Here is a 21,912-nt window from a genome sequence, read left to right as displayed (position 1 = left end):
GAAAAAAAATCATAAGTTAATCAAATTACTTTAAATCTCAAAAAAATTTTTTTTATTAACTTAAACCTTTTTTACCGCTTAGGAAAAAAAAAAAAAAAAAAAAAAAAAAAAAAAAAAAAAAAAAACTTACCCCATCAGTTAAACAAATTAAATTTCAGACACCCTTACACCTCAGCAACTCTGCCGAGGTGCCTACCTGCCAACCGGACTCACTCCCTGTTAGATTTTTGGAACAATCCGGATCTTCAGGACCCCAATAGCGCTAATACCACTTGCTCAATTGTGTAAAGAACCATGCGGTTTTAGTGCCACGGTGTGTAGACGTCTATGAGCTGCTAGAATGGCTGAACACTGTGCAGTTTACTTAGGAAGAGCGCGAACCGATAGCCCCGCCCATCATGGGCGTTACAGAAAAACTCATTACCCGATTGGCTTAAATGTTTTACACAAACCGTTACGGAAAATAACCACCATGATAAAAAAAATTAAGCTCAACTCCCAGCCCCAGTGCCTGTACTTATGGCTGTCCAATACCCTCAAATAAGAGAGCTTGATGTCCCAACATAAAGAGCCCCTTGTTTGAGCCTTATATGTTAAACATTGATGAAATGAAAGTGCCCACTTTCCTCTGAGTCTTTCTTCCCCAGAATAAAAAAAAAGTCAGCACTTACCTTTAACTCTGTCCGACAGCAGGACAGTCCAGCAGGTTTAAGAGGTCCTCTCCCTCCCATAGCCCTGTGGAAAATGATAAAGCCTGAGTTAAGTTTGCTTAGGCCATCAGAATAAGGGCAGCATAAATGTATGGGAGGCGTAGTGAGAATTATGTCCCACAAGTTCCCATTGCTCTAAAGCCACCAAAAGCTCTACTGAAGATACTGATATGGACTACGGCTACACCCTAGAACAAAGCAGCACAATCTTGTACTACTTTAAAAATAATAAACTCTTGATTGAAGAATCTTTTCTAACACCTAACTTTACCTCTTCCTAGCACTAACGTAGGCAAAGAGAATGACTGGAGTGGGAGGGAAGGGAGGAGCTATTTAACAGCTCTGCTGTGGTGCTCGTTGCCTCCTCCTGCTGACCAGGAGGTGAATATTCCAAGTAATGAAGATGATCCATGGACTCATTGTGTCTTAAAAAAGAAATAATAATTTTTCCTTTTCAGTTTTGCATAAGCTATACTGAAATGCATTGTTTATATGCCATTAACTGAACCTTAATAAAAATTAAAATTTAGGGGGGAAAAAAATTAAAACAAAAACTGACCAAAAACATCTTACAGAAAACTGTAGGGAAACAGGACATTGTGAATGGATCAACAATCTACCATAACAAAAATTCCCACCATGAATATGCAGCATCACGCTACATAATTAAAAACTATTACTTATTTCTGGATAAATAATCTTTGGCTTAAAATTAATCTTAAAAACAGAAATCTTTAGGGGGGGGGGACCCTAATGTCAGATGTTATCTACTGTCAGCAAAATATTAAAATTACATATAACAAAGTATTAATTTTAAAACTAACTTTTATCCTTCTCAAAAAAAAGTGTTTGCAATAAACTATTTGTTCTATTGCCATGTGTGTTCCCCGAGTTTCAATCTGATGGCATGAGCATTCTCAAAACACAAGTAGGGGGAGAAATAAAAAAATAAAACCACACACACACACACCAAATTTACTAACCTTATACATCTTCTGCCTCTTGCTCTCTTGGATCATCATCTTCCTCCTCATCTTCAATATCTTTATCAACCGGGGCTCCCCCATCCTTGGAAATCTCATCTACATGGGCGAGCATGTCAGCCATGAGAGCCTCTTCCAGTTTCTTCCTGACTTGTTGTACCAACTCTTCTTGCTTCCTGGGAAGAAAAAAAAATCCATGGAGGTCTCAGCTTTTTATCCACCTCACAATTTATTGATAGACATTTTAAACATGGGATTCAGGTTTATAGTAAAAAAAAAAAAAAGGTCCTTCCTATATTTTGGTAAGAATTTATACATAGACATAGATAATAGACACAAAATTAATAAAGTTGGGAGCTAAATATACAGAGTTTTATATGTGGGTTTACCTAATATCCTCATCAGTCACCATAAAGGCCTTGCATAGGGGCTGAGAAGTGTTGAGCCACACTCCTGGATTCTTTTCCACTGCTGCAGACAGCTGGCCAGTGATCGGCATTGTACTGGTGTGCAATGCACTTGCTATGGCAGAGAGGAGAGTCTCATCTGTGCAGCCAGGACCCACTCCTAGGGAGAAAAAAAAAAAAAAAAAAAAGTGAATTAAAGGGATAGTTCACGCATACATTTTCTCCCATTTAAATTGTTCCCAATGATCCATTTTACTTGCTGGAGTCTATTAAAATATTTTTTATTAGTTATTTGTAGAGCGCCAACAGATTCCACAGCGTTAAATTTTTACAAGTAGCGCCTTTATCCCTATTTTGACCTTTAAAATAGCTGATTTAGCTTGTGGTTTTCCAACCTATACTGAAAGTTTTGATACTGGAGTCCCAGCTATTAAATAGTCTAAGTAAACATAGCCAACAGAAGAAATTACTCACAATGGGGTGCAGGAGTTAAAGGGATACTTTCACGATTCAGATAGAGCATTTACTTCTATTATCAATTTTTCTTCGTTCTGTTGCTATCTTTATTTGAAAAAGGAATCTAAACTAAGGAGCCAGCAATTTTTTGATTTAGAACCAAGGACAGCACATTTTTATTGGTGCTGTCCAATTAGCAAAGACAACCCAGGTTGTTTACCAAAATGGGCCGGCATCTAAACTTACATTCTTGCTTTTTAAATAAAGATACCAAGAGAATGAAGAAAATTTGATAATAGGAGTAAATTGGAAAGTTGCATGCTCTATCTGAATCACAAAATAAAAAAATTTGGGTTCAGTGTCCCTTTAAGTAATAAAATTATAATTTTCCATTGTTCTCTATGTATTGAGCTTCAGTTTTCCAAACAAATATAAGATAAGGAAGCAAGTGTGTGTACACAAAGTGATACAGTCCAAAAAGGAGACAGCAGCACTCACCAATTATGCAAAAACTTCCATCTTTATTGGGATATTCAAAGAGAAAGACAACGTTTCGGACCTCTAGTCCTTAGTCATGTCAATACATAAATGCAGGTAACACACCTTAATATAGGGATGGGGGTTAAAAAAACCACACCTACCAATTAACTTAACTGTGAAATCACAAATATTATTTCAGTGTAACCTGGCTGAAAGAGGATGCGCCATCTAGTGACAAGCATACAAAAGTGCATATACATAAAATCAATTATACATTGTTGCAAAATAGCAACAGTACAGAATATCAAATACAGAAAGTCATAGTTCCAAATGCTATACAATTCAAAGAAAAACAGAAAGGTCATATTCTTTATTCATTCTAATGGGAAACAAAATTTCCTGTTTATTAATCCAAAACACCTCCTTCTGTTTTTAAAAAAAGTTCTCTATCTCCTCCCCTTCTTGGTATACTAATGTGATCAATAATTTGAAACCTAAATTGGCATATGCTGTGACCTGCTTGAATAAAATGTTCTGCTACTGGATTTTTTTTTATCTTACTATTCCTAATATCAGACCTATGTTCACATATTCTCTCCCGGACCATCCTAGTGGTCTCTCCGATATAGCTCCGCCCACACGGGCATTTGATCATATATACAGCAAAGGTAGTATTACATGTGAATAAACCACCAAATGTTGTATTTTTTGCCAGTGCGTGGATGGTAAAAATATTTGCCTTTTACCATACTGTTACAACTCGCACAGCCTAAACATGGCTAGCACCCCATAATTTTTTTCTGAAATATAACTCTGTACCTTAGTTTTTAAAGGGCCTATATCAGCCTTAATCAATCTATCCCTGAGGTTCTTACTTCTCTTGTAGGCCGGCATAAAACCTGACTGAAATTCAGTCACAAGGGGATTACATTTACTCACAATGTGCCAGTGTTTCCTGAGAATAGAATTAATATCGTTACTTAATTCATTAAATTTTGTAACAAAAACAACACGGTCCTGCTTGGACTTCAACTTAACTTTAGGTTTTCGATGTCTCAAGCAAACTATTGCGTGGCAATGTTGCTACTTCAATCTCTTTGTCAACTAGCCCTATGGGGTAACCCCTCACTTTAAACTTATCACCCATCTGGTTCAGTCTCTGTCTAACCAGAGCATCATCTTATACAATTCTCCTTACTCTAAGGAGTTGATTACGAGGCAATGACCTCTTAAGTGATTCTGAGTGAAAGCTATCAAAATGAAGCAGGCTATTTTTATCTGTAGATTTTGTATAAAGATATGGTATTACCAGCTACTTCATGTACACAAACCTGAAAATGCAATTTCTCATAAATTTTATACTCTGCAGCTGTTATAACAAGTCATTGAAAATACAATTGTACAGTGTACTGTCCCTTTAAGAACACATTCAGCAAAACAGGACAAATTTAAAAATGGTAAAATTACCTCCCTTAATAAAAAAAGGTCAGTAAAACAAAAATGTATGCTTACCTGATAAATTTCTCTTTCTTGACACAGTGAGTTCACGGGATCATCAATTACGGTTTGGAATATCACTCCTGGCCAGCAGGAGTAGGCAAAGAGCACCACAGCAAAGTTGTTAAAGGGCCAGTAAACCTAAAAAACAAAAAATGTATGCTTACCTGATAAATTACTCTCTCTTACGGTGTATCCAGTCCACAGATTCATCCTTACTTGTGGGATATTCTCATTCCCTACAGGAAGTGGCAAAGAGAGCACACAGCAGATCTGTCCATATAGCTCCCCCTCAGGCTCCGCCCCTCCAGTCATTGGACCGACGGTTAGGAGAAACCATAGGGTGCAGTGGTGACTGTAGTTTAAACGAAAAAAAATTATCCTGACTTAAATGCCAGGGCGGGCTGTGGACTGGATACACCGTAAGAGAAAGTAATTTATCAGGTAAGCATAAATTCTGTTTTCTCTTACAAGGTGTATCCAGTCCACGGATTCATCCTTACTTTTGGGATACCAATACCAAAGCTTTAGGACACGGATGAAGGGAGGGAACAAGTCAGGTAACCACTGCTTGCAAAACCTCTCCCCCAAAAATAGCCTCCGAAGAAGCAAAAGTATCGAATTTGTAAAATTTGGCAAAAGTATGCAGTGAAGACCAAGTCGCTGCCTTACAAATCTGTTCAACAGAAGCCTCATTCTTGAAAGCCCATGTGGAAGCCACAGCTCTGGTGGAATGAGCTGTAATTCGTTCAGGAGGCTGCTGTCCAGCAGTCTTATAAGCCAATCGGATGATGCTTTTCAGCCAGAAGGAAAGAGAGGTAGCAGTCACTTTCTGACCTCTCCTCTTACCAGAATAGACAAACAAGGATGATGTTTGTCTGAAATCTTTAGTTGCTTTTAAATAGAATTTTAAAGCACGAACCACATCAAGATTGTGTAACAGTCGTTCCTTCTTAGAAACTGGATTAGGACACAGAGAAGGAACAATGATTTCCTGGTTAATATTCTTATTAGAAACCACTTTCGGAAGAAAACCAGGTTTGGTACGCAAAACAACCTTATCTGCATGGAACACCAGATAGGGTGAATTACACTGCAAAGCAGACAATTCTGAAACTCTTCGAGCAGAAGAAATAGCTACCAAAAACAAAACTTTCCAAGATAATAACTTAATATCTATGGAATGTAAAGGTTCAAACGGAACCCCTTGAAGAACTGAAAGAACTAAATTAAGACTCCATGGAGGAGCCACCGGTTTATATACAGGCTTAATTCTGACTAAAGCCTGTGCAAAGGCTTGAACGTCTGGTACTTCTGCCAGACGCTTGTGTAACAGGATAGACAGAGCAGATATCTGTCCCTTTAAGGAACTAGCTGACAAACCTTTCTCCAATCCTTCTTGGAGAAAAGACAATATCCTGGGAATCCTAATCTTACTCCACGAGTAACCCTTGGATTCACACCAACAAAGATATTTCCGCCATATCTTATGGTAAATCTTCCTGGTGACAGGCTTTCTAGCCTGGATCAGAGTATCTATAACCGAATCAGAGAACCCACGCTTAGCTAGAATTAAGTGTTCAATCTCCAAGCAGTCAGTTGCAGAGAAACTAGATTTGGATGATTGAATGGACCCTGTATTAGAAGATCCTGCCTCGATGGCAGTGTCCAAGGTGGAACAGATGACATGTCCACTAGGTCTGCATACCAAGTCCTGCGTGGCCACGCAGGCGCTACCAGAATTACCGAAGCCTTCTCCTGTTTGATTCTGGCTACCAGCCGAGGGAGAAGGGGAAACGGTGGAAAGACATAAGCCAGATTGAAGGACCAAGGCGCTACTAGAGCATCTATCAGTGCAGCCTTGGGGTCCCTGGACCTGGATCCGTAAAGAGGAAGTTTGGTGTTCTGACGGGACGCCATCACATCCAATTCTGGAATGCCCCATAGCTGGGTCAGCTGAGCAAAAACCTCCGGGTGGAGTTCCCACTCCCCCGGGTGAAAAGTCTGACGACTTAGAAAATCCGCCTCCCAGTTGTCTACTCCTGGGATGTGAATTGCAGATAGGTGGCAGGAGTGATCCTCCGCCCATTTGATGATCTTGGTTACTTCCTTCATCGCTAGGGAGCTCTTTGTTCCTCCCTGATGATTGATGTACGCTACAGTCGTGATGTTGTCCGACTGAAATCTGATGAATTTGGCCGCCGCTAGTTGAGGCCATGCCTGGAGCGTGTTAAATATCGCTCTCAGTTCCAAAATGTTTATCGGGAGAAGAGACTCTTCCCGAGACCATAGGCCCTGAGCTTTCAGGGAGTCCCAGACCGCATCCCAGCCTAACAAACTGGCATCGGTCGTGACAATGATCCACTCCGGTCTGCGGAAGCACATTCCCTGAGACAGGTGATCCTGAGACAACCACCAGAGAAGAGAATCCCTGGTTTTCTGGTCCAGTTGTATTTGAGGAGACAAATCTGCATAATCCCCATTCCACTGTTTGAGCATGCACAGTTGCAGTGGTCTGAGATGAATTCGGGCAAAAGGGACCACGTCCATTGCCGCAACCATTAATCCGATTACCTCCATGCACTGAGCTACAGAAGGCCGAGGAATGGAATGAAGAACTCTGCAAGTAGTTAAAAGCTTTAACTTCCTGACCTCCGTCAGAAATATTTTCAATTCTACCGAGTCTATTAGTGTTCCCAGGAAGGGAACCCTTGTGAGCGGGGACAGAGAACTTTTTTTTGACGTTCACCTTCCACCCGTGAGACCTTAGAAAGGCCAGAACAATGCCCGTATGAGCCTTGGCTATGTGAAAAGACGACGCCTGTATTAAGATGTCGTCTAGGTAAGGTGCTACTGCAATGCCCCGCGGTCTTAGTACCGCTAGGAGGGACCCTAGCACCTTTGTAAAAATTCTGGGAGCAGTGGCCAACCCGAAAGGAAGGGCCACGAACTGGCAATGCTTGTACAGAAAGGCGAACCTTAGGAACGGATGGTGATCTTTGTGGATAGGAATATGTAGGTACGCATCCTTTAGATCCACGGTAGTCATATATTGATCTTCCTGGATCATCGGCAAAATTGTCCGAATGGTTTCCATTTTGAATGATGGAACTCTGAGGAATTTGTTTAGAATTTTTAGATCCAGGATTGGCCTGAAAGTTCCTTCCTTTTTGGGAACTACAAACAGGTTTGAGTAAAAACCCAGTCCTTGTTCTGCAATTAGAACTGGATATATCACTCCCATCTTTAGTAGATCTTCTACACAGCGTAAGAACGCCTGTTTCTTTGTCTGGTCTGAAGACAAACGAGAAATGTGGAACCTTCCCCTTGGAGGAGAGTCCTTGAATTCTAGAAGATATCCCTGAGCAACAATTTATAATGTCCAGGGATCTGGAACATCTCTTGCCCAAGCCTGAGCAAAGAGAGAGAGTCTGCCCCCTACCAGATCCGGTCCCGGATCGGGGGCCACCGCTTCATGCTGTCTTAGTAGCAGCCACAGGCTTCTTGGCCCGTTTACCTTTGTTCCAGCCCTGCAAGGGTTTCCAGGTTGCTTTGGGCTGTGAAGCGTTACCCTCTTGGTTTGCGTTTGCAGAGGTTGAAGCAGGGCCGCTCCTGAAGTTGCGAAAGGAGCGAAAATTAGCCTTGTTTTTGGCCTTAAACGGTCTATCTTGCGGGAGGGCATGGCCCTTTACCCCAGTGATATCCGAAATAATTTCTTTCAACTCGGGGCCGAAAAGGGTCTTTCCCTTGAAAGGAATATTTAGTAATTTTGTTTTGGACGACACGTCAGCCGACCATGATTTGAGCCAAAGCGCTCTCCGCGCCATAATGGCAAAACCAGAATTTTTCGCCGCTAACTTAGCTAATTGTAAAGCGGCATCTGTGATAAAAGAATTAGCCAACTTTAGGGCATGAATTCTATCCATGACTTCGTCATATGAAGTCTCCCTCTGGAGCGACTCCTCCAGCGCCTCAAACCAAAAAGCCGCCGCAGTAGTTACAGGAATAATGCAGGCAATCGGTTGAAGAAGGAAACCTTGTTGAACAAATATTTTCTTTAGTAAACCTAATTTTTTATCCATAGGATCTTTGAAAGCACAACTGTCTTCTATTGGTTTGGTTGTGCGCTTGGCTAGTGTTGAAACTGCTCCCTCTACCTTAGGGACCGTCTGCCACGCGTCCCGCCTGGGGTCAGTTATGGGGAACATTTTCTTAAAGATAGGGGGGGGGGAAACAAAAGGTACACCTGGTCTCTCCCACTCCCTAGTTACAATATCCGCCATCCTCTTCGGGATCGGAAACGCATCAGTGTATACAGGGACTTCTAGAAACTTGTCCATTTTACACAATTTTTCTGGTACCACCATGGGGTCGCAATCATCCAGCGTAGCTAAAACCTCCTTAAGCAGTATGCGGAGGTGTTCCAGCTTAAATTTAAACGCTAAGGAATCTGATTCTGCTCGCTGAGAAACCTTTCCTGTGTCAGAAATTTCTCCCTCGGACAGCACATCCCTCACGGCCACTTCAGAGTGTTGTGAGGGTACAACAGATAAATCATCCAAAGCTTCCGATTGCTCATCCTCTGTTCTTAAAACTGAGCGATCACGCTTTTTAGGAAAAACTGGCAGTTTGGATAGAAAAGCTGCAAGGGAATTATCCATGACTGCTGCTAATTGTTGTAATGTAATAGGGGCCAATGCGCTAGAGGTACTAGGCATCGCTTGCGCGGGCGTAACTGGTGTCGACACATGGGGAGAGGAAGGTGGACTATCCTCATTACCTTCCGTTAAAGAATCATCTTGTGCAACATTTTTAAGTGTCACTGCATGGTCTTTAAAATGCTTAGATACCTTAGCACACTTTAAACACAAATGTAAAGGGGGTTCCCCCATGGCTATTAAACACATAGAACAACGTCTATCTGTAGGCTCTGACATGTTAAACACACTTAGACAGCACTCAAATACAGAAAAATACAATTTTAGAAAAAACAGTACTGTGCCTTTAAATAATAAAAAGCGCACACTTTTTTACTAAATCTTAAAAAATAACCCAATCTTTATGAAATTTTCACCATATGATCCTAATGCTTTGAAATGATCGCACAGTGAATTTCAAGTTAATTAACCCCTTAATGGCCAAACCGGAGCAAAGTAAAGCTGGCAACCGGTTAGCAAACTACAGCACCATGCCACAGCAATCTGCTGTGGCCCTACCTTCCTTGGGGATTAGTTTTGATTGAAAATAAGCCTCTATGAAGTCCTCAAGTAATCTTTGGACCCTCCACGTGACGCTGCATGAAGCTGTCTGCAATATCAACTGCGCAATTGAGGCGCGAAATTTAGGCCCCCTCCCTCTCCACTCTGGAGTTGTGGGGCCTTCACAAGCCTAAATAGGTGTCTAAATATATGCCATGTGGAATAAACCCCATAAAACGTTCCAAATGTAATAAAAACATCAGATTTTTGTAATAAAATAATCGATTGCCCCTTAACAGTGTCCACCAGTGTTTTGAGCTCTTTTAAATAAGCCTTCCTTCTATACCAAGTCTCAGAATATGGCTTACCTTCCCCACATGGGGATTCTTGTCAGTCTTCTAGCATTACTAAGTCTTGACTAGAAAAAAATGACTGAACATACCTTATAGCAGCTAAGCCTGCAAACTGTTCCCCCCAACTGAAGTTTTCTGGTACTCCCCAGTCCTGTGTGGGAACAGCAATGGATTTTAGTTACAACATGTTAAAATCGTTTTCCTCTCAGCAGAAATCTTCATCACTTTCTGCCACAGAGTAAATAGTACAAACCGGCACTATTTTAAAAATAAACTTTTGATTGAAGAAATAAAAACTACAAATCTAACACCACATTCACTTTACCCTCCCGTGGAGATGCTACTTGTTAGAGCGGCAAAGAGAATGACTGGGGGGGGCGGAGCTATATGGACAGCTCTGCTGTGTGCTCTCTTTGCCACTTCCTGTAGGGAATGAGAATATCCCACAAGTAAGGATGAATCCGTCGCAGATTCACAGGGAAGAATCTCATAACTAGTATTTATATAGTGCCTATTTACCAGTGGGACTCAAAGCGCTTTTTCAGCGCTCGCTCATGGAATTAACCAAGTCGGCAGCTGAATCGATTTGTTAATATTATCGAATTTAATGGCACATTTAACAACCTCGGAAAGATGAAGGGCTGAGTCGGCCCTGCCAGGAGTAGAACCTGTGATCTTGGATCCTTTAACAGGCTTTTATAGTCAGGGCATTTAACAACTGAGCTAACCCACCAGCCTCTCCAGTTCTATCCTCCGAGACAGAGCCATACCCCAGCCCACTATCTGAACATGCATAACCGCAGACTCTCAAATGGAATTAATCAAAGGAATGGTGTCCAAAGACCATTGCCTCCAAACCTTGAGCCACTGGAGGACCAAATAGTAGAGAGCCGAAAGGGGGCAAGAGGAAGAAATCCTCTAATTTCTGACAAAAATATATAGGTAGGGCAACTAATATGGATTCTAAGAACTACCCCTGAAGCTAAGACCAGGGAACTCATTTTCAGATTCACTTCCATCTGTGGAATGAAGGAAACAAGGACTCTGTATTAGAGTTTGCTTGTTGGAAAAATGACGCCTGAATCATTATGCCATCCGGAAAAGGCCAGCAATATAGCCCCTCTTTGCTAGCCATGGCAAGGCCAAAGGGTAGATGGTTTCCATTCGAGAAACTAATTGTTGAGATACTTTAGGTCTATCATATGATGAAATCCTAGACCCTGTTCCTGAACAGGAACAATCCCTCACAAGGAAGAGAAGTCCCAAATACTACAAAAATGTCTCACAGGTATCTGGCCTGCCGATAAACTGATAGATGGAAAACTGCCTCAGGGAGGAAAGACTACCATGTAGTACCCCTGAGCTACTATGTCCACAACCTATCTGGGACATCTTGTATTTATGTTTGAAGACAAACATAACAATACAGCCCCCCACCTGAATTGATCCCGGACTGGGGCAAACTTCATCTCGTCTAAAACAGAAATATTCCTGTCAGATCCGAACCAAACAAGGTTCTATTCTTACAAGGAAACGCCAGAGGTTTGAATGCAGAGGAAAACCCACTGACATGATTATAGCCACAAAGCCCCAAGGGCTAGCACAACGAGATAGATATATTGGCTATCTGCTTGAAGACTAGCATGGTAGCATCAGAAATAAAAGAATTGGCTAGTTTAAAAGCCTTAATTCTGTAGCTTTTGAACAGACAAGGTGTTGCACCAACAAGATGCCTCACTTGACACAGTGGCAAAACCACATGTCCCAGTAAAAAGCCTAGACCAGTAAACCTGAAGAACAACATTCTCTGTACAAATCATAATTCTCTTAGCCAGAGTAGAATTGTCCTACTACTATAGGCACTGTGCATATGATATTTAATGGAGACAAGAACAGGTAACGATCCTATTAAAGCTAGGGAACAGGGAAATTCCAAGAGTAGTCCTGCCATTCCTGTCCAGCACGGTTAGTTATAGGAAAAATTGCCAAAAGGGAATCCTATTATCTATGAAGTTCACTAGATTCCCTAAGGATTGACGACAGGCGTATCGGAGTCGCTCAAATGCAGCCAGACCCTCTTATAAACACACACAAAGGTGTTCAGGCTGAAATCTGAAGATACTACTTCAACATTAGATAAAGGAATTATACTGTCCAATTCTGAGATTTTACCCTCAGAGGCTACTGACATATCCTGCTCATCAGACCTACGAGGAAGGCAATCAGGAGTAGCATCAGACGGAACAGAATCCTTACTATCTGAATCACTAATGTTCCTCCTGCAATATTCCACTAAAATTAGGAAAAGCAGATAACGCCAGAGATATCCAAAAGAAACCTGAGCAGCATTTTGCAGGCAAATAACCCCTACAGGAGATTATGAGGAACCGCAGGGCACCTCCGGTGGCGCCATCGAGGATTGGGACGTGAAAGGAGGAACTGTTGAAATGCCAACACAGCATCATCCTGGAAGACATTGGGTTCAGAGGCAACGAGATATCTCTATCTCAAGAGAACCAGCGAAAACATGAATACACAAAATTGCATATAATATATAGTGTCAAATGTTTAATGTAAAAACGCTTTAGCGTCTGAACACACAAATTGTATATTTGAAAGAAAAAAAAAACCAAGAGTGTACAACATGATGTTTAATGCAAGAAAACGTTTGTGTCTTGAGTTGATCCAGGGACCTCTGAGCCACTGCAGAACTCTTGAAAAGAAAAAAAAAAAACTGACAAGGCAAAATTCAAATTATATTTTAAACACAGGACGGTCACTTTAAATAGTTAATTTAATTAACAGTGTAACAGGCACAGTATAATTAGTGATGTTCGACGCATAACAGAAAAAAATATTCTTGGCTCCCCCAAATAACGTTCTACATATTCAGTATAGGGAACGTTTGACATCTACAAAATAGTTTGCATTGCATAGATTTTAAATATTAACATTGCACTGTTCTATTCTCAGCCGGAGGAGACAGAGGCGGGGTCATGTGACCGGACCCGGCAGAAGACCAAAATGACGCCTTAACTCCTTCACAGTGAAGGAGGCGGAAGCACATTACAGCATGGGAATAAAGCGCACAACATTGTTCTTTAACATCGCGCTTCATTCTACCATGCGACCAAGCCATCAAAAAAGTCAGCTTAACCCTGTGCTAAGCAAGTACAGTATTGGTGAACTATAAGACCGCTCTTATTCACAAGGCAGTGTGCCGATAACTTACGCTAGGAAACCGCCATCAAGCTACGCAGCAGAACAACAGTTTAGTGCACTACACAAAAAAGGCTGACACTGATTACATAAAGCCATGTAGTTAAAATGCAAGACACATAAGATAAAATAATTTAGAGGTATCCTTAACCCCTTAGGTACCTCTAAACTACGCATGAACCCAGAATAATCAGGGGATCTATTTATAAACCCTAGTCTGTCACCATTGCCCGCATCCTGTCTAAAATATCCTCTAAAGGATATATCTGTCCCACATAAAATTGCAGAGAAGGCTCCTTAACCCTCTTAGTGCCAGTCTCCCACCCAGAAGATGAAAAGGCACTTACCTGCAGTCTAGCCGTATGGCAGGAGGACACCCTACCTGATATGAGAGGATGCCACTCCTCACAGAGATCTGTAGAGAAAAAGAGAGTAAACCTACTCAGGCTTTCTATACCATGGGCAGCAACAATGTTAGGAAAATGCAGCAAAGCACACTTTACAAGTTCCTAACTGCTTAAAAGCTACCACAGTCCTACTGAAGAGACTAACGTGGAGTACATCTAAACCCAGCTTGTGATGGAAGATCAGAGCAAGCTTGCTCTGGCTTTAAAATAGAACACAAAAAAAAAAATCTTGATATAAGAATCTCATATAGACACTTATTAATTTCACCTTCTCCTTGCACTGAAAGCAAAGAGAATGACTGGGGTTTGTGGGAAGGGAAGTAACACTTAATAGCTTTGCTGTGGTGCTCTTTGCCTCCTCCTGATGGCCAGGAGTGATTTTCTCAACAGTAATTGATGATCCTGTGGACTCACTGTCATAAGAAAGAAATAACTACAACTATGGAGTATCAATTTACATAGACCAGGTTTATGAAAAATACTGTAAGCAACATAGAAAGGAAGTCGCAACATATTAGCACATTTTGCTTAATCCCCCCCTAAAATATTGATAATTATAAAATTACTGGAATGGGATAATGTTAAAATTGTGCTCTACGGAAAATATTGCTAGTTGGGAGGCATCATGAAGTACCCGGTGGAGGCAGTGTTAAAAACTTTGCAATGTTATAACATTATAAAAGTGTTACTGAAGCTATCCAAATCCATAATTAAACATAAATTGGATGTAATATTTTGCGCCGCAACCACTGAAAATATTTAATATAGGCTCATTTTAGATTCAAATTGGCTTAAATTTTAGCTGGGTACTTCGTAAAGTCATCCAGGTGGTGTGACCATTAAAAAGATCTGGGGAGAGCACTGATTAATACTAAGTTCTAAACACAACTTGTTATTGCTACACACACTGTCACTTGAGGGAGTGAATATTAATAAGGAGATTAAAGGATCAATAATATTATTTACACCACAGCTCCTCAAATTATGTATTTCCCCCCACTGTGGGATTTAAAGCCTCAGGGAATTTCTAGTTGCCAGCAGGACACAGTCAGTGAGCCAATCAACAGTGGCAGTCATACGACCCTGCCAAACAGCAGCTGTGTTTGCTTCGGGAGTTGCAATCCCTGATCAGGGACTTTACCTATGTGTTTAACCCTTTGAAGGGTTAAAATATGAGAGTGAGTAATGCAAAAATGACATTTACTAATAAATTACTATCTGCCGTTTATCAGGAATGTGCCTTAAAGTCAGCAACCCACTATTGATCCTAAACTGAACATGACCTGCGTGTGTGCGTATCAAACAATACCCAGCTGTCTGCAAAAGATGATTAAATTGAATTTCCAGTTCATAGACTAAACTACAAATTGAAAAAATCATCATCATCATCATGCTACACCATTCGTTCAACATTAGATTTCAGGGCTTGCAACACAAAAGTTCTACCAAAGGAGCCCAACTTTGACATCTTATTTGAATCCCTAAAAGGAGTTTACCTAAACCAAAGTTCTACTGGAAGGAGACTATTCAATGTCCAATATCTATTTGTTTCAACATAAAACGTGAGTGGTTCTGATGTGTTTGCCTTTTTGAAATACCATTTTTCATATGCAAAGATTCCCATGGTGTACACACGAGAAAGAAATGGAAGACAATAGTTGTATTTGATAATACAGCAACATAACTAGGAAGAAAGAAAAAAAATGTACACATAAAAGCAATAACTGTCAAATAAATATCAGAACAAAATTAAATGCAAACCTCAAAACACATCTTACCTTGCAGTCCTTTTGGCAGTTCCATTGTTTTCACCAACTCTTCTGCTATGTCAAAAGCATTTAACCCACTAAGCTTCTTCTCCCAAAAAAGCTGCAAGGGGAAAGAAAGAAAAAAAAAAAAAAGTCATTCAATATCAAAAGTAAACTATATACATCAAAATGTTCAGGGGATCAATTTCTTTGACTACCAAACTGTACAAAAAGAGCACTGACTTTAACGAGTTAGTTTCTAACATCCAGTATAAACCCCTGCAATACCATAGCTTCTCACCTGCCGTGGCTGGTCCACTGCCTTCTGTGGATCACTTTTCACCTTGTTGGTGGGGTGGTTTGTCACTTTAGTGACAGGCTGCTTAAAGATGGAAGCTGTCTGTCTGACAGGAAGAGCTGTGTTCAGGTCAGGCTTACCCTGCAAAGAAAGTGGCAGATCATTGTAACCTGCATTTATTCCAACTACTTGGACTTTGTTTTAGCTGCTACACTCAACATTACCTTGGCCTGATTCAATCCATCATATCGCATACGTTGCCGATTCTTGTTGATTTTACTCATTAGCATTTTCCCAGTGCGGAAGTCAAAAGTGCTGAGATCCATCGAGTTCCCCAAATAGCGGGCCAACTGTGGCTTGCTGCGAAACTTCTTTCCACTGGGACTAAAATGAAGGAGGCTGAGCTTAGAGGCAGGACACAGCCCTCCCTTCCCACTCGTAGTGGTTCATGGCTGTCAGAAGTACCTGCTGCACAATGCATTGCAGGAGGTACTAGCAGCCCACGAGTTCAAATGGCAAACAACCAATGATGCACAAGGAATGACTGGGGCAAAGTTAAATACTAAGTGCAATAAAATTGGCAACGGTGGACAAATTCCAAGTAGCCTGCTTACAAACATTTTCTGGCTCCAAAAATACCAATTCTCAAGCTACTATATTTCTAAGAAAACAGCCACCATGTGTTTTAATATCTGTGACTGGCACCTTAGTTACATATCATTTAGTCCACCCTTGCACATAGCTATGCGTAGGCACATAAGCATGCAACCTTTTTTTAGCTATACATGTATATAATTTATTGTCAGAGCAGCACTGACTAAAAGACTACACATTAAAACACGTGAGAAAAGTTACTTTATGTCTCACATTTTTAAATGGGATGGCTGTAAATGCAGACAAAATATGAAGTGCAGCCTATAGGGTTACCACACAGCAAAATTGGCTTGTTTGCCTGCATTGAAGTCAAAAAGGTTTAACCCATACAAATAATGCCAGCATGACCAGGAAATAATGGGAAGGTATAACAGAAGCGTATCAACATTTTGTACAGTTTAAAATGAAAAGGTGAAAATGGATGAGAAAAAAAAAATGGGAGTTTACGTAAACATCTATTACACCCACAAAATATGCATGCAAGTAGATATACATATGTACAAACATCTACATTTGCCTACCCACATATATTGTAAGTTCGAAAGTTCATGTCTGTTTGTGTGCGTTTGGATAGTATGCATACACACAGACAATCTTTAAAAGGGCCATGATACCCTAATGTTGAAACACAAGTGATGCAGCATAGCTGTAAAAAGTTGACTAGAGAATATCACCTGAACATCTCTATGTAAAAAAGGAAGACATTTTACCTCAAAATGTCATAAGTATTCACTCCCCATTGTAAAGGACTTTAAGCAGCAAAACAGTTTGTCTGTCCCAGGACCTGCAAGGGGGTGTGCCTCATGCACACTCATGTTATTTCCCTATTAAGAAATTTTACAATGAAATCTCATGAGATTACAGCAAGAGTTAATGACCTCAGCACTGCTGATGCCGATTGGCTGCTGTTCGTTTTTTCTTTTTTACCTGCAGCTGGGCAGTAACTGAAAGAAAACTTTTTACACAGCACTTACTTTGGTGAGCTAAGGAAGTTGTGAGGTAACATGTCTTCTTTGTTTACAGAGATTTTCAGGTGAGCTTTTTACAGTTATGCTAAATCACTTGAAAGTGATGTAGCATATGAGTATTATGTCCCTTTAATTCCCTTAAAAGAAAGCTTTTAAGGAAGAAAAAAATTAAAAAATAAATAGAAACTCTTTAATTCTCTATAACTTTTCAATACCACCCACCATTAGAAATTTTTGTGTACAGAGTGAACTAATGGCAGGGAGAGGGTTAATAAATGACTAATTGGTGAAAAAGACTAGTAAAATGTACAACTAGTTAAGATTAGATATCTATAAGTGAAAGGATTCCCTTATTCTAATGTTCAACCTTTTTTATGAGGAAATAGGAATCAAGAAAGACATGAATGTTAATGTTCTTATAGTCCTAGTTGTTTACCTGCTCTGCCCTGCCTCTCTGTACAGCCACAAACACAATCGGGAGAAGAACACACAGAAAAAAAAAAAAAAAAAAAAAAAAAAAACACAACAGAAGAGAGAATTGTAGGTTGGAAAAATACATGCAAAAATATACCACATTAATGCCCCATATACCACTACAACTGAATAGTTTAAAAATATGCTCTTAGCGCTAAACACAATCTAAGTTTCTCTGCATTTCTACCCTCTTACTTTTCAATGCACCCCTAAATTATGCAGTTTTTAATTAACCCATTTGCCTCTCTCCTCCTAATTACCATTTGATCACCCATCTTTGTTTGCACATTGCTTGCCGTATGCTTTCTTTACTCCATCTAGCTCCCCTCAAAACCCACCACTCTCTCTCTACATCCAGTCCTCTGCAAACCCATTTCGCCATTGTTTTAAGTTGCTACAGTCTCATGCTCTTGTTTTGACACTATTGGGAGGGGCGGCAGGTTTTTCAACAGCCACATAAGGCTCCTTGTCTTCAGAAGGGTCATACTCCATAACTCATACACTAAGCACTGTAAATGTGTTTAACTCCACTATGTGCAAAGGTGAAAACCGAATTACTAGGAAAAGGAAATGGAACAAAGTTTATGGAATTAAATGAACATGAAAATCAAAATTAAACTTCTATAAATCAGAGACGACAATGTTAAGAGACTTTTCATTTTATTTCTATTTTCAAAATTGCTTTGTTCTATTGTTATCCTTTGTTGAAAAGCATACCTAGAAAGGCTTAGAAAAATCCACACACTACTGGGAGCTAGCTGTTGATTGGTGGCTATACATATATGTCCCTAGTCATAGCTCTAGGTCACAGTGCTGCCTTGAACTGGCTGTAAACATGTGCTTAAACAGGTGTTGCAGGTGTTTAATACAGTTATATACATGCAAAAACACAGCATCATTCTTTTGCACCTCTATGCCTATTTTTATTGAAGAAACATTTTATATACTTCTACGGGAAAGGCTGCAAAAAGTGCCCTAAAGATAACACAGCTCTAGAAACTTAGGGGTCATTTATCAAGCAGCTTTTGCAGGTTTGGGGAATACATAATCAAGGGATTATCTATCTTTTTTTTAAAATAACAAATTACAAGTAGACTGTCCCTTTAAGAAGCAGCATTCTTAAAAGGGACATAAAACCCATAATTTTTATTTAATCAAAAAGAGAATACAATTTTAAACAAATTTCCAAGTTACTTATATTAGCTAATTTGCTTCCTTCTCTTGCTATCCTTTGCTGAAAGGTTTATCAATTAAGCCCAGGAGCAGCAAAGAACTTAGGTTCTACACATACATATATATATATATATATATATATATATATATATCCCGATTGTCATTGGCTCACCCATGTGTTCAGCTAGAAACCCGTAGTGCATTGCTGCTCCATCAACAAATGATACCAAGAGAATGAAAAATTAGAAAGTTGTTTAAATGTGTATTCTCTGTCTGGATCATGAAAGAAGATTTTTGGGTTTCATGTCCCTTTAAGGATGCTGTTTCTTGGACATAATACTCATATGCTAAATCCCTTGAAAGTGATGCAGAATAACTGTAAAAAGCAGACAAGAAAACATCACCTGAGCATTTCTATGTAAAAAAGGAAGATATTATACTTTAAAAAGTGCTTCAGCTCACCAGAGTAAGTTCTTGGTTAACAGTCATACTTTAGCTGCAAGTTGGGAAAAAAAGCACAATAGCCAATCAGCAGTGCTGAGGTAATGCTTTGCCTTTGCTGTGATCTCATAGAACTTGCTTAAACGGAATAGGAAAATAACATGACTGCGCCTGCACATGACAGATGCACACTCCCTAGCAAGTCCTGGGACAGAGTGAAAACAGGAAATTTGAGGTAAAATATCTTCCTTTTTTACATAGTCAAGTGATATTTTCTTGTCAGCTTTTTACAGCTATGCTGCATCACTTTCATGTGCTTCAACATTTGGGTGTCATGTCTCTGCCACTTCAGAGGTGGTGCATTGATAACCCTGTACTAATCTGAACAGGGTGTTTGACAGCACCTCCTCCTACATGGTTGGTTAGGTGTATTTTCTCACAAAATTGTAAATTTTAGACTACTAGTGGTGATCCAATTCCCAGGTGGACAGGTTAACTGGTTGGAAATCGTGTTTGCCCAGAATGTGATAAATGGACACCCCAGGCTTTCAAAACTCATCTGACTTGTTTACTTTTTTCTGTGCTATTCCAGTTTTCCTCTGCATTTTTGCACGTATCATTACACATAAACTGCTATTCTCTCACTACACAAAGTCCATTAAATGTCCCTAACTATTCTTCATTACACATAACCATTCTATCTTCTCTATCTTTACCTACAGTCTTTAGACGCACTCCACATGCATCATATCTCTTAACTAGCTTTAAATTAACTTAAAACATTGTTATATCTTTCTATCTCTACATCCACCTCTTACATTCCCCTACTAGCACAGTTCAAATAGTCCCGCTTTTTCTCTCTCATCTTTTCCTTGTCTTTCTAAAGAACGCCATACCAAGTTACACTGCTGCTCTATTCCACATGTCCCCGCCACATTTGCTATAACTTTTCAAACCCCCTTCTCTATATTATCAGGCACTCCACATTTCCCATTAATGCACCACCCCTTGCCTGCTATTCATTGTCTCCGCTGCTGCCAATCTGCTCCTAATACCCCACTACCTGAGTTTCCCTCGCACTCGCTGTACCCCCATTCACCTATAATAATAGACATCGCTCTTGCCAGCGGACAACCCGGATCTTCGGGTCACCTCCTCTTTCTTCCAGCCCTGCGGCAAAGCCGAGCATTCCCACCGCTTCCTCTCCATTCCTACGCCGGGTACCGAAAATACCTCAAATGTTAAAAAACATATCCCTCCGCTGATTATCAGACACGGTGTTAATTGAATCACTCCGCCGAGCAGAAACTACCCGATAGGATCCCTTCTCCAAGCTGTGATTATTATCATTGGTTGTTAGATTAAGCGTCGATACCTCTGATTGGACCGGGCAAACGTTAAGGCTTTTGTTGTGTTTAGAAAACGTCATGGGTCATTCACGAACAGTGAGTACTAGTAGCCATTTTTACTTTGGGAAACACAAATCTACTTCCATTGTTATTCCTGAATAACTCCAGAAACAAAATCGCAGTTCGAATAGCTGGAGTTTCAGACTATTCCATGTATAAAACTAATTTTGATAGCTTTTCACGAATAATGTCTAGTTAACTGGAAGTCTCCCCTATGTTGGAGTGAGGTATATACAAGATCCCATGAGGTGGCAGTAAACTGCTGGAAAGCCAGAGTAGCTGCAGCTCAATTGCATTGGTGTCATCAGGGATGGATGTAATAAGCTAATATATATATATTATTAGCTTATTACATCCATCCCTGATGACACCAATGCAATTGGTACATACACACAGAATCTCACAAAATTGAGTACACTTAGGGTTGCCACCTCAGCCATGTTTTCCTGGACACTTATAAGTTATACATGCTGCAGGGTGTGCAGACAGGAACATGTATTGTGTTTCTGGACATCACTATCTATATTCACATTCCTCCCTGCACACCCTGCAGCATGTATAACTTATAAGTGTCCAGGAAAACATGGCTGAGGTGGCAACTCTAAGTACACCCCTCACATTTTTGTAAATATTTTATTATATCTTTTCATGTGACAACACTGAAGAAATGGCACTTTGCTACAATGTAAAGTAGTGATTGTACACAGCCTTTATAACAGTGTAAATTTGCTGTCCCCTCAAAATAACTCAACACACAGCCATTAATGTCTAAACCATTGGCAACAAAAGTGAGTACACCCCGAATTGGAAATGTCCAAATTGGGCCCAAAGTGTCAATATTTTGTGTGGCCACCATTATTTTCCAGCACTGCCTTAACCCTTTTGGGCATGGAGTTCACCAGAACTTCACAGGTTGCCACTGGAGTCCTCTTCCACTCCTCCATGACGATATCACGGAGCTGGTGGATGTTAGAGACCTTGCGCTCCCCTACCTTCCATTTGAGGATGCCCCACAGATGCTCAATAGGGTTTAGGTC

At 40.3% G+C, this 21,912-nt stretch overlaps 1 protein-coding gene across 1 annotated transcript in view; it reads right to left on the bottom strand.

Moving 5' to 3' along the window:
• MBD3 (methyl-CpG binding domain protein 3) overlaps positions 1-20,788 on the bottom strand; it is a 50,238-nt gene extending 29,450 nt beyond the window's left edge. The window contains exons 1-6 of the mRNA XM_053703101.1: positions 20,566-20,788; positions 15,981-16,140; positions 15,760-15,897; positions 15,489-15,579; positions 2,083-2,260; positions 1,694-1,869 (exon numbers count right to left, since the gene is read on the bottom strand). Coding sequence (XP_053559076.1) covers positions 1,695-1,869; positions 2,083-2,260; positions 15,489-15,579; positions 15,760-15,897; positions 15,981-16,140; positions 20,566-20,675 — 852 coding nt within the window. The 5' untranslated portion in view covers positions 20,676-20,788 and the 3' untranslated portion in view covers position 1,694. The remainder of the gene's footprint in view (positions 1-1,693; positions 1,870-2,082; positions 2,261-15,488; positions 15,580-15,759; positions 15,898-15,980; positions 16,141-20,565) is intronic.
• Positions 20,789-21,912: the final 1,124 nt, after the last annotated feature.

The sequence above is a fragment of the Bombina bombina genome, chromosome 2 (genome assembly GCF_027579735.1).
Source record: "Bombina bombina isolate aBomBom1 chromosome 2, aBomBom1.pri, whole genome shotgun sequence".
In the NCBI taxonomy this organism is placed as follows: Eukaryota; Metazoa; Chordata; class Amphibia; order Anura; family Bombinatoridae; genus Bombina; species Bombina bombina.
Note: the sequence above shows the minus strand (reverse complement) of the source record. Positions and strands in the feature narration are given on the sequence as shown.